Raw genomic sequence first — 14,160 nt, 5'->3', positions numbered from 1 at the left:
AAATAACAAACCTGCATCTGCTGGGGCCGTCTTACACGTTGCAAACAATTGCCCCTGTAGGACTTAGTGCGCCAGTGGACGAGAGGGTGGTGGAGAAGGAAGTGCACACCCCTCCTTCACCTTAAAAAGTGCAGGCCAGGCAGACGGGTCGCCTTAAACCCACCCTGTCTGCCTACCATTGTCTTCCGAGACAGACGGATGCCAAACAAACAAACCAAACACAGTTGTACTATAAACGGTTAAAGAGCTTACGAAATTCGCTATACTTTTGTTCAACGGTGTCAATAAAGATTTCCTATGTACCTTGCAAACGCAGTCGTAGGATTTAGAGTTAGGATTTGGATTTCGAACAACATAGCACATTAAACAATGTAACGTTAGCCTAGTTTTAGTAGGTCCACTATGATCTTGCAAATTTTGAGTATGAACTAAAGCGTCCTAAAATGTACTCAAGTATCCTCACACTTTGAAGGACGTTCTGCACTCATATCCAGATGTCATTGTCAAGGCTAGTTTAGCCTCGATAACTATCAGCCTTGTGTGTATTTGTCTCTAGCAATTCACCTCCAATATCCTATAACGGTTCTCATCTGTCACAATCGTCCATTTCAGACGGCATGCAGTCGTGTCTATATTTCAAGAACAATGGCGTCCACGTTCAAGGTGATACCTATATCCCACACATATTTATCGTATCTAATGTAAATGAGGCCATGATATGATATATTCAAAACATACAAAATAACTTTGTACACATACCTATGACAGATTGGCGAGGGTGAACTTGACACAAGAAGTGGTAGTTTTTTGTAGATATTGTTTGACAGAAGATCACTATATACACAGAGGCACAATAGCCAGTGAAAGTTGTAATTGTTAGCGTCCCCTGCTGATGATTTGCATAATACCTGCCTGCGGCTACACACCTTTTGCGCCCCGTGAAATTTAGGCCGTTACTACTTCGCAATTTGTTTCATAATAATGTGCGAGATAATTATTACAGAAGAACACCGTTTGTCCTTGAGCAACAAAAAAACATCAAGAATTTAGAATTCTGTCTATCATTTGAAACACTAGTTCTTCGTTACTAGTTTATCTTTTTGGACGATCTGAAACCATCGTAAGAAAACATGTTTGGCATTGTAAACAACAGAGTGATTTGGCTTGGCCTATATACTAGACACTGTCTGGGTGGTGCCTAGATACCCGCGGGATAAATATCTCAGGTCTTTGTTTGAGAATGAATCTTCATGACATGTAGGACACAGGCTTGATGCATATAGACACAGATATAGATATTGTTTATGTTTATGTACACAAGGTATATTTTTATTTCAAAAATTAATTTAAAACGAGAATGATAGGGACATACTCTGGGGCTGGATCGCTGAAGTTGTCATGCAAGATTGACTGTAACGTTAGCTATTGTTCAAACCTAACAAATAGGCGTGTTATTTGGAATAAACTATAGGCCACACTTCCGTTGCCGTTGGTTTCTACGCCATGACTTAATTTTATCAACGTCGATAGAATTCTAGTTCTGTCCGATCTGTTATAATCTGGATGATCCAACAACTGGCGATGACAACCTTTTTTGTGGACGCACATTCAAGGTCAATACAACAGCTGTTAGGTGCATCTATTTTGACACTGTATATCCAAGTTTCGCAGTTCCACTAAATCCACAGAAAACGTGGCATTCTTTAAGTCCTTACATGGCCTATGGGAAGCAGCTACAGTTCACATGTCCAAAGAGAGACCAAAAGAAAGGCGGGGCATGACAATGAACTGTACGTTTGGGGACGCCATTGCAAATATGTATCAGTAAAATTGAACTATACATCTATCAATGTTAGGGCGTCGCGTCGACTAGAATCTACAATACATGGACGAAAACTGAGAAGAGATGAAGTAAAATATAATGTTAAAATGTACCTACCTGTAGGGCGTGTTACACAGCTCACCTGGCTGACGTGTGGGAGGTAAGAACTGGTCGGACCAGGTGTTTACGCCGGGGTCACCTTTGTACGTATACCTGCCTGTGTGCACGAGTTCACGCGGATCATGATAACTCTTCCTCTGTTAGAGGTCATCTTCATTTCGTGACAGCATTATATTGGGGAAAACAGTCTAACCTTAACTTTTTTAAAGGAAATATTGTGTGTTGGAAGGTGCTGTAATATGTCAAATATGAAAATACGAAAACCTTTATACGTCAAATAGCAGTTACTCAAGCAACTAATAACGAATAAACTAGATATGATTTTGGAAACATCAGACATCAGTTAGAATCCACTACCTTTCCTCAGTGACACTGTTTATTTTATATTTCATTGTATAGCCACTAAAATTGAAAACTACAATAAAAGTTCATGTTATTGTTTGAATTAATCCAGATATATTGTCCATACATCGTCGACAAAGGAGATGCTTATGTATGGACTTTATAGTCAATTTACCACAATGAAAAGAGAGGTTGGGAAAAATAGAAACAGATTAATAATAGTGACCAGTTCATACTAGTGACGCTAACGAAGAGTGATGTATGTCACTCGAAATGTCCAGAAATGCATCTCCGTTTTCATTCAGTTGTAGAGACCTAGTAGTCTAACCTTCATAAATTAAACGTAATAGTGACTCTAGAACCTCCAGCCGAGCCTCTGACCAGATACTGAATAATACATGCCCTGTGCTCTATTTTCTGTGTCATCTTTCTGTGCGGTAACTCGCAGAGGGAGTGGCAAGGTCAGAAGAACCCGTGAGAACAGTAGGGTGTACCATTAGTCAGGCGGGACGCGTTCTTCTGTACGTGATTCATCTCTAATTTGATGACGTCAAAGAAAGGCGTAGATATCCCTGCAGTTTCATTTATGAACACAGGGAGCGTAGCAGAAGAAGACCGTCCAAGGCCGCGGGTCTGAATCTTTCCGTGCTTCCGAACATGATAAGAAGAGAGTGGAATTTGTTATCACCAAGCACAGTAGGAGCATCTTCTCTGGATAGTTTTAAAGAACACTTGCAGATAGACGTGCAAAGTGTGACGGGTCGTTCAGTGTAATATAACCAGCTGCTGCCGCGCCGCGTGCCTGCGAAGCTGGTGTGTTACGCCTGAAGGGAGGTTATACCGGCTATATAGATACAGATACATTCCATCTTAATAAAGACATTTGAAGTTTTCATCACATAATATCAATCTTTATCTCAACTATTTAATATATTTTTGTTGTACGACGATTTACCATATTAATATACCACAAACCACTGATATGATATGGGCATCAAAGGACGAATGCAGAGCATTGCCCAGCTAAAGCTAAAGGTCTGACTCAACGAATTGTCCAAAAGCAAACTGTGCGGCTACAACAAGATTTTATCCTTCAGGGCAGACTATATGAAGACCAGACGCCTGATTTTCTTTCATCAGCTGATAACGAGACAGTTGGCGTATATCTCAGTTACAGCCTTTAGACGACCAAATTTGGTCAGGCAGGAAATTTATGAGTCTGGTGCGCTATGTCCAGCGCAGTGTCCCTCTCTGGGGATTAAGTATGCCAGTCAGAAGCAATGTCCAAGCAGACGTGCAATTGTGGCTTGTCGCGGTAACTTTTCGCTTAGCTCCTTTTACGTAATATTCAAGTTGATATAACGCTAGTTCACTTTTATCTGCGGGATAACCTATATCCGATGTTTCTGACAACAGGGCATTTAGTGATATTAAGTCGACGGACTGTGGTTTCAAACTGCAATATTTAAAACACTGTAGTTTGAATCCACCGTTAGTCGACTTGACCTCCCTAAATAGTGCCCCGGTTTTAGAAATAACGGATATGGGTTACCCCTTGGAAGGGTGAACGAGCACTCGGCTAGTTCTCGGTGTTTTACACCTGTTTTTGCAACCGGGCGAACCGCTAGCGATACAGTACAAGAAACAATTGCCAATGTTGCAAAACACTTGTAAAACACAAAGAGAGCGCCGAATCCTCACATCTCTTTGGGGATGATTCTAACTGGACGCATTACCATACGTCTACTTGAAAATTGAGTACATAGCAACAGTAGGATAACATTGTTAAGACTGTTAGCTCATTGCATTATTGGATGGCCCAAATAAAGCGGGCGCATGGGAAGACCTAATACAGAATAATAGGATTACAGGAAGGATAGCTGAAGATGGCACATGCTGCAGATATGAAATTGAGCGGTGTTACATTACGTCTCAACCGCACGCCCTTATATGGGCATTTCATACGGAGGTGGGGTCTATTTTCAAACCCCAGGCTGCTATACACGTCACAGGAAAACATCGACGGGGAGTAAGTCAGGACAGGATTCTGAGAAGAGATATGAAATGAAAATACATCAGTGAAAATGCAAAATTCATATTACAATTCCCAGCTAGACACAGGCATTGGATAATTTGTAACCATTTTGTATCTTCGTTTGCTGTTGCGGCTTATAGTGACAAGGACGACAGCAGATTGATATAGCTTTAGCAATAACAGAATAACGGGCTGTCTAGAGACACCAGACACGCAATGTCTACTGTAAATCACCAAATTTACTGCCCACTGTGACAACTGTGACGCAGATAGCAAAGGGGGTACATTAATTGGGGAAACAGTTTTAAACGAAAATCAAATCAATTATAGGAGCACGAATTGTTTCTCCTTTTAAAAATGAAACCGTTTACCATTAGCATATGCCCTTGGATATCTCTTTGCCGTTTCATTTGAAAACCATACGTTATCAATGGCAATTGCCTAGGGAAAACCTCCGACTTTTTCGAGCTAAGCGTCCTTAATAAATATTGCATATTGATATGACTAATAACGATACATCAGGAAAGATTCAGTTTATTGTGTTTTGCCCGTCCTGTCATTGAATTTTACCCCAATTCGGCATTTTCTCCTCTACTCTCCTTGGAGTCGAAAAAGGAACATTATTGACTTTCGCGCCACCAAACACGTGTAGAAATACGAGGGGCGAGTAAGAACAGAAAGAAACAACATCCCGACTCCCGGGATTCGAACCCGCGCCGAACCCGGGCAGCCGGATCACAAATCCAACGTGCTAACCACAACACCAAAAGCTCAAGAGCTGTTGGCGTGGTCAGTTTGGCAGCGCTAGAACCCCACTGTTACACTACTCCCCCTTTTCTTTTCAAGATTCGTCCTCGAATCTCCGAGATCGACATCCCTGTGTGGCACATACTAGCCTGTTACTCACAGGGCCGGCGTGGGAACCATTGTAGAAATACGAGGGGCGAGTAAGAACAGAAAGAAACAACATCCCGACTCCCGGGATTCGAACCCGCGCCGAACCCGGGCAGCCGGATCACAAATCCAACGTGCTAACCACAACACCAAAAGCTCAAGAGCTGTTGGCGTGGTCAGTTTGGCAGCGCTAGAACCCCACTGTTACACACGGGCAAAGTTATCATGGACACGCAAAACATGTTCATACAGAGCCGGCATTGCTATTTCCCTCCAGTACATATTTATCCTACTAAATTTTTCTCACGCTATAAAAAGGAATCACTGTGCCCGAATCCACCGAATTTGGAAGTCTCCCCGCGCCCTTGGCCAGCCCCAGCTTCCTTACACGCGCGTTTTTGCCCATATAAGGAAGTGCCGCAGCCGTGGTTTATAGATAGTTTTGCCCATATATGGGCACGGGTTGTTTTCCTTGGCAAAGCTTGATGGGAGACGGGCATTCCGCGAACCCACTCGCTTCCGGGTTGTGTTGCGTAGGCTTTACCCGGGAAGATGTAGCTGTGATGACGACGGTCTTTATGTCTTTGCCACGTTGTAGAGAGGGTTATGCGAGCTGAGCCGCAGGATTTCTTTCCAGATCACGGACTCAATAGGTGAGTTGAGGTTTCTTTGTAAAGTTGTTAAAGGGTGCGTTTGTACGATTCCGTTACTTCCGGGTTGCCGAGACCTGGACTTTGCCGCGAAATTCGGTGCAAAGCACAAGTAAATATTTTGACATTTGACATATCCGAGTTCCTAGTTCTTTGGCAGAAACCCAACGTAACTCGACCTGGGTTCAAGGGACCGAAAGAAAAGAAACACGAGATAAAAATCTCCTAAACGTTTTGTAACTTTTTCCTTGAGCAGTTTGTTTCTTTATAACGTAAAATTAAGCGACAATATTTTGACATTTGTCAAATCGGAGTTCCTAGTTCTTTGGCAGGAACCCAATGTAACTCGACCTGTGTTCAAGGCATCGAAAGAAAAGAAACACGAGATAAAAAATCTCTTTAACGTTTTGTAACTTTTGCTGGTAACTATTCTTGCGAAATGCTAAATAAAAATATTCAAAAAGAGTTTTTAGCATGAGCATAAGCACGGTATCACTGTGTATATACTTGATCTTATTATGGAACAATAAAACAGAGAGAGAGAGAGAGAGAGTAAACTGAAATTTTAAAAATACATTAGTAGTCTTGGAGTTGCAGTTAGGTCTTGTAATATTTTCAATAACATTTTCGAGAACACAATATGATAGTTTTCCATGTCCCCCATCTTGCTTCAATTAGACAGCTACACTCCGCGGTATAAACGGAAGGTGAAATGAAAGAGAAGATATTTTCCACGTGAATCATCTGGTTTCATTTCCTCCATATCCCATATTACCTGACGTCCGCACCCGGTATTCCTACTTGCGGTTTCCATCTTCAATACTTGACTCACCGACTCTGTGCTATACTCAATTATACAACAATTACCATCTGCAGCTGTTATCCCTTAGGCCACGTTGATTTGATTATATGGATGACATCCGCGCTCGCACCAATTTTCAGCCATTTCCGAAAAAAAAGAAGTTTTCGACAACACAAGAAATTGTGCAAAGCAGCTGTAAAATGCGCACAAATATTCCGTAAATTGAAAAAAAAGTATCAGAAAACAGATAAATAATGCCATATATAGAATGCCAAAATGAATCTAGAGTCAAAGAATAAGATGTGAAAGGACGGAAAGAAAAAAAATCTATTGTTGGTTGGGGGAGGTACCAGTACAGAAAATTCAGGTCCAGAGGATCATGGTATACCATACTATGTGTGTTTAGTCCTATGTTCAACCTTCCTGGCCACTTTGATTTCATACTGAAGGCAACTTTTTTTTTTTTGGCCAAACTTTTTTTTTATTCGCTCGCTCGCATCAGTTTTGGAGTTCCAGGAGGATGTCATCCATATAATCAAATCAACATGGCCTTAGCCTATTTTAAAAACAATGTTTGATGTTACGGGGACAGCGCGTCATTAGTTTTGTGAAATCAGTGGTAATGGTAATGCTAGCGATGCGCCCCTTTCCTGATAGTGACAAGATAACAAGCTGTAGTTGTAATTCTAACGTTTTCTAGCGCTCACAAACGCCTGAGAAAGGAAAACAAGCTACTTATTATGAAAACAAATGGTTGATCCCTCGTCGGAAGGGGAGATTTCTGTTTTGGGGTTACGCATAGCGGCCACAGGTTTTTACCAAATATGGACAGGCCATCCCAGAAACATAACATGTCCCATAGGGGCGGGATATTTGCGTAGAGGCAGTTATTTGTAACGGATGAGTCGCCCGGCGCTTAGATGTAACGGGACAATTGGGCCATCAGTCAGTAACTGTCAAACTGAAAGCTAGCTATACAGGAGGTAGGTACGTAGTGTCCGATACAATTCTGATACTAGACTACATTGCCAGGTTTGGTTTAAAGAAATCTTGTGTTTGCTAATCTTTAGAAATCCCAGGCTCTAATCTATGAATTAGCAGGTGCATATTTAACTCGGTTAAATGGATGACACCCGTGTGCGCATCAATTTTTGTCCATTTGAAAAAAATACCGTACTGTAGATCATCATGGAAGCTCACTTGTGTTGGTCAGGTAATTGTAGTACAATGCTAAACTTTCTTCCACTTATACCTTTGTGTTGAAAGAAAATTTAGCATTGTACTATAACATCATAGATACAAAGAAGCTGCAAAATGAGCAAATATATTCCGCTGAGTAAAAAATATCGGATTTGAGTAACTTGTTAGTTGTCCTGATTTGTAATACTGCTGTTGGAAAGAAATATCTGTTTTCTCAAGGGATACCATTCTGTGTCCTTGGACAAACTGACAACAGGTTTTCTGATATTTTCTGTTTTCTCCACAGGAAGACATAACCTTGGCAGATTTTGTCAGATGTCAGAATAAGGCGTAAGTTGAGGACAACAAAGCACAATCTTGTCAGCTGAGGCCATGCATCCAGACATCTCCAGTATGGACCACAGTTCATCCTTACCCCTGACCACTGGGAGCATGGGGCTCTCCCTTCTCAACAGCTACCATCCTCAGCTACATCTCAGGGAGGAAGCAGCTTTCTCATTGGACCATTCAAACCCAACGGTGAACTATAATGGTGACGCCGAAGACATGATAGAGACCATTGTTATCGAGGTCTTCAAGTGTAAGGAGTGTAGATTTTACACTTCAGAGAAAATCACAGTGCTAGAACATGTCAGACAGGTGCACTGTGGGAGGAGCATGCAACAGGTTGGTTCTCCTGAAGGGTCAGAGGTCAATTCTGACATAGACTGTAATCCCATGGACTTGTCTGCAAAAACACATGCAGCTGACAAGACAAGGGATGAGGCATCAACACACTCTACATCTGTGCAGAATAACTCCAGCATCACAAGTCATGTGTCCACAATACAAGGAAAACGTTTACAGTTACAGGGAGAGGTGTCCAGGGTATCGGAAGAACCAAAAATCTCACTACCTGGGTTTCTTGATGTCAAGGTCAAGAAGGAGAAGGAAGACTGCTCTTCACCCTGTGGCTGTATGCAAACCTCCCAGGATGGGTGCTCAAAAGCGGGCCTACAGACTCTTCAAAATGATACAATCCCAGCTGTTAACAGACCGACTAGTATCAACGGGAGTCTTCGCAGCATTAAGACTGAGCCTCAGGATGAAATGGAGCTGTGTCGGATAGAAAAGTGGCCCTTTGTCTCGTACCAGCCTGTTAGGAAGGATGTTGCCATGTCCCCTACCCAGCCACTCTCAGGGAAACAGAGCCCAACAGACAGTGAACCACAGATGAGTCCTGACTCTTCACAGGACCAGACAGGGAGGGTTCACTTATCATCTCCAGAGAGGGATGGGAAATATTCTCCCCACTACCACAGTAGTGAACATTCGGGGAACGACTCTGAAGTGGACGTTCCCTCGTCGGAGGAAGACATGGATGTGTTCTGTGTCGCGGGAAACAGCGGTGTCATCCCGGGCCTCCCTGCGCGTCTGGAGACCATGTCGGAGAGCGGCCTGCCCCAGCTCAACCCGGTTCTACGTAGGGAGCTGGAGAAACATCACGGCATGGCCGCCCTTCGCACCAGGGAGGGGTTCGTCAAGAAGATCCACCTGATGCACATGGTGCAGAAGGACGCCAGCAAGGGGGGCGACTCCGACGACGTCGTGCCCAGGATCGCCAGGACTGTTTCCATGGCAACAGATGCAGCTATGGAGGAGAGCCAAGCCGACACCCAGCAGACTGACAGTGGAGAGTGGCTGACTAAGGAGACGTCGTGGATTGAATACAAGTGCCCCAAATGTGATCGAAGATCCTTCAAGACTGCTGAAGATCTTGACTTCCACCTGAAGTGTCACTCTGATCAAGGTCAGTGCTTCTTCTAAGACATTAATATGGATAGGAAAATTATTTCTAATATAGATATCAACCAATTGCTGATACATGTAAAGCTGTCTTATAAAAAAAATTAAGGGTTAGTTCTACTAGGTTCTAGAAGTTAAAATCATTCTAGATTTATACTTGTTTGCTCTATTTTCATTTTCATTCTGGCACATTCACCCCTGTATTGTATGCAAACTGGCTTATGACCAAAACCTGCATTTTCAGCTATACAATCTTCATGTCTAATGTGTGGGGCTTGTATCAAGCCAAATACAGCAAGTTTTTAACTACTTTTGCTATTTTGATGCTGCTCAAGTACATGTAATGCACAGCTAATAACCCTTACTCTCCCTTCCATACACACACAGGAGGGTACAAGTGTATCTACTGTGGCCATGCTACCAACATCTGGAGCACCCTGAAACAGCACGTGTACAGTAAACACTGTCTCGACAAACCCTTCAAGTGCCAGCATTGTAGCTACCAGGTAAGGACAGTTACATGCATTTGTTTGTTTCATTTTGACATCCAGGTGTTGTTTGGTCAATGTAGAAGGTTCTAAAAATTAGCACTCTTTTCTTGTTTTGTTTTTTCAACATACAGTAGCAGCCAGTTGATCGCACAATAGATTACCGCACACTGTTAATTGTACGGAGTCCCCAAATCCCAAACCGGTGTGGTCCAGCTGGATAACTTTGAATTGCTGCACCACCCAAATAAGTGTACATAATACGCTAGCAAATTGGGTGTGCAATTAAATGGCAACTGCTGTATTTCAAAGCAAAATAACCACTTCAAAAAGGCTCGTTTAGATTTTGTATTGACTTTTGATTTTCTGTCTCTTTACTATAGGCTGCCAGCAAGCAGCTGCTGAAGGCACACAGACTGCGCCACTTGTCGGTAGGGGGTGACAGGGTGTCCAAGGACTACACCTGCTCCATCTGTAACTTCACCTGCAGCTGGGGACCAGGCTTCTTACAACACATGAAGGTGGGCATTATCACTGCATCTTTCAGGTTTTTATAACAAGTGTACATGTTAATATACTTGTTATTTCTTTGTTTTCAGTCACAAGGTCCTGGATGTGTATGATCGACATGAATCTTTTCTCTGAAAATTCATTTTCAATCTGGGGGACTTTTAATATTCACATTCACAGTTGAAATAACCATAGTGAAACAGTGCAATACAGAGCACATGTTCCCAATGGGATAAGTTTTCAGCTCACCACTAAAATTTCGATCATCAAACCACCATGATAACTATTCCATTCTCAACAGTTACTGAAAACTGACTAACAGACTGTTCCATTTCAAATCCACAGGTACATGGTGGGCTAAAGAGTTGCTTCCACTGCGGGTTTGTGACGTCCAACTCTGCAGTACTGTACCGACACATTGTCAAGAACCACAACTCCAGCAAAGCCGACAAGTCTCCCCTCACCCCCAGCAATGCCAATCTGCTTGCCCTACACACCAACAAGCCTGGTAAGGAGTCCGCCTCAGAGACGACGAAGGTCGGTCCCGGGTGTAAGAACGTGATCAGGTACAGCAAGTACATCTGCCAGATCTGTGGGGATTCCTATGAAGGACAGCAGGAGCTGATACAGCATGTGGTGACCAGCCACCCTGGGAAGCAGCTGTTGTTCTGTGAGCAGTGCAAGTACACCACGCGGCGCAGGGATCACATGGAGAAACACCTGCAGTCGGGTGTGACGGCAGAGGTCGCGGACGTAGGGTGCGCCATGAAGTGTAAACTGTGCGGGCGCATCGACCAGGACCGTGACGCGATGGAGGCCCACATTCGCACCGCACACCTGTCTGAACTGCAGAGTGTGGAGGCACTCATTCAGGGTGCCAACACTGCCTCTAATAATCCAGATATCACCACACAGGAGAACATTGATGGAGAAACTGCAACAAGCTCTACCACCTCATACACAAGTGGAAATACAACATCGACATCTCCGAGTCTTGTGACAGCGTCCCCCGAGGATGCCTACCAGTCGCTGCAGGTGACAGCGTCAAGAGAGACGGGAAACGGAGGTACGCTCATGACCTTTCGCTCCGCCAAACCTACCCCGCCTGCCCTGACACCCGTGATCGGCGGCATGCCATACTACAGCGTACAGCTACGGGACAGGTCCAACTCTGAAACAGGAAACGACTTTCACGGGTTTCTAAAGTTCAAGGTCAACAAGGAGACTAAGCAGAGGCTGAAGCAGGCAGCCAAGACACGGCAGAAGGAACAGCCAGAAGACTTTGCAAATATGCAAATGAAGTTCAAGTTGCAAGGTGCAGGTCATAGAAGGAGAGGTCGAAAGCCGGGTCAGGGCTTCCAAAAGCTTGTTCAGGAGGATCTATTTTGAGTTGTAGGATCTGAATTATCAGAAAATGCTTCTCCTTAATATGTAGTTATCAGGGTTTTCTTTCCTGGGCAGTCAGGAGAAAATTGCTATAACATTGTGGCAATATCTACATAGTTAAATCTATAACAATGTACATGTATGCAGTGACTATAGGTTTTCAGAATTGGTGCTCTCCATATTGTAAACTTTCTTGTATATGTATGTCAGATAAGCAAATTTGCAATCTATGCATGTGACAATGCAGATTCAAAGGTGGGAAAAGTAAGATGATATTTTGTTGCATTCAGTATTACCTCAGCTAGCTTTGTTTTGTGCCACAACATGACGGGTATCTTGCTATCAGACTGTGGAAACGTTGTTGCAGAGTCAACACAGTGTACTACGTAGTCAAGAGAAACTGAAGACCACCAAGTGTTGATTGACTCTTTGAAGAGTTGCTTGATGTACAAATATCCACTGCCCAAATAGGTCTTTTTGTTTTAAATCATGGATTTGAAATTTTTTAGTTAACATGTCACATTTTGCTGGAGAATTTATAGATTTATTTTATTAGATAGATATTATTTTTTTAGATAGCATGTGGAAATATTAGTTAACAACAAGAACTGACTGTACATAACACAGTATTCTAGTGTTTCTTCTTCTCAGACTAATGTTTGACTCCATGGGATGTCAAATATTCACACAAATGTTTTTGTAGGAAATGCAATAAAAATGGTGTCCCTGTAATATATACATGTAAGTCAGGAGAATATTTATTGCTTTTAAGTGTGCAACAATTTGTGCCTCTTGAATAAAAAGAAGAGAATAAAATATAACTACACTCTATTCATGTCTAGAGTATTCTCATGTGTACTGATATTTACCTGTAGACTTAGTTGAATGCTTACCTAAGTTGAATGCTTTAATTAAGGACAAATGAAATAGAGACTGCTGCTACAAATGTAGGTGAGATAAATGAAACACACAAAAGTTATTTCAATTGGCCAACTGTCTTGTAATCTTTCCAGCAATTATGTCAACTTCAGCAACCAATCTTTACACTACTCTAATATTAACATTCCTTCAGGCTTGCAAGCAAAGCCAGCTTGTAACTTGTACAAGATATCAGAAGTAGCTTATCCAAAGCTACTCGATGGCTACAAAATATCGTCAATCTTTGAGACACACTACAATCACGACAGCAGCTAGGTTAGACAGGTTATAAAACAATTAACAGGTCATCTGTGTCTTTCCCCTCCTTAAATATGGTATGACTATGATCCGAATCTAGAGTCAAAGTGTTACAATGTTTCCCCTAAACACTACAGCCTTTACATGTAGCGTGCAGGTTTGGGTTCAGAAACCATGAACGGGTGGACAAGATTCAAACCTACAACCCTGTAATCCAAAGCTAGAACTGGTAGTTACTCCACTACTATACTCCAAAGGAAACGGTAACTGAAAAGGTACATGACATTGTATGCTATTATGGCTGTGATACCAAGGATTAAGATAATCAACAGTTTGTGGTTCTCCCTAGTTGCAAGGCCTACAACAATACAATATATCACATTGGGAGGTTATTATCCATCCATATCTGTGATTATTTTATGGCTAAACAATACTTGAGAAGATAAATACTCTGATGAAATAAATCTCTGTACAACAACAGTTACTCTCTTAACAGAAATGTTAAATAACACACACAAAAAAGAAACTAAAACACAACAGCTCCCTGTCTAAAAGCAAATTGCAAACCAAAAGAGAAAGCAAAGAATCCAAAACCAAACTTTTCAAAACAGAAGAATGGAAAGTTGGTAATAGCAGAGTCTAATTACTCTGCAACTAAAATCCTTTCCACACAAGAAGCAAGAAAAGGCAAAGCTGATTTCTCTTCAATTTTGCTGGATAGAATTATTCTTTGAATCATACAATTTGCAATTTTACAGCTGTCAATATTAAATCACAGATTGCTAGCTTAACAAGCAGCATTATGCAACAAGTTGGAATTAGTTAGTTATGACATCTTGAACATACATGTATAAATATGCATTTTGCATTAAAACTAATACTGGCCCTGCATCCTGTATTGTTCTGTATATTTCAACACAAGTATTAGGAACGTTATTTGTGTTAAATAG

General features: G+C 42.1%; 2 protein-coding genes across 2 annotated transcripts in view; one reads left to right on the top strand and one right to left on the bottom strand.

Annotated features, from left to right (window-relative positions):
* LOC118408628 (L-gulono-1,4-lactone dehydrogenase-like) overlaps window positions 1–2,899 on the bottom strand; it is a gene marked incomplete in the record, with an annotated part of 4,544 nt that extends 1,645 nt beyond the window's left edge. The window contains 1 exon segment of the mRNA XM_035809444.1: window positions 1,945–2,899.
* Window positions 2,900–8,162: 5,263 nt separating this feature from the next.
* Window positions 8,163–13,723, top strand: LOC118408631. The gene is made up of 4 exons (XM_035809463.1): window positions 8,163–9,654; window positions 10,038–10,156; window positions 10,522–10,659; window positions 10,994–13,723. The coding sequence occupies exons 1-4, from the start codon at window positions 8,238–8,240 to the stop codon at window positions 12,035–12,037; spliced, it is 2,718 nt and encodes a 905-aa protein (XP_035665356.1). The 5' UTR covers window positions 8,163–8,237; the 3' UTR covers window positions 12,038–13,723.
* Window positions 13,724–14,160: the final 437 nt, after the last annotated feature.

The sequence above is a fragment of the Branchiostoma floridae genome, unplaced genomic scaffold (genome assembly GCF_000003815.2).
Source record: "Branchiostoma floridae strain S238N-H82 unplaced genomic scaffold, Bfl_VNyyK Sc7u5tJ_264, whole genome shotgun sequence".
Classification (NCBI taxonomy): Eukaryota; Metazoa; Chordata; class Leptocardii; order Amphioxiformes; family Branchiostomatidae; genus Branchiostoma; species Branchiostoma floridae.
Note: the sequence above shows the minus strand (reverse complement) of the source record. Positions and strands in the feature narration are given on the sequence as shown.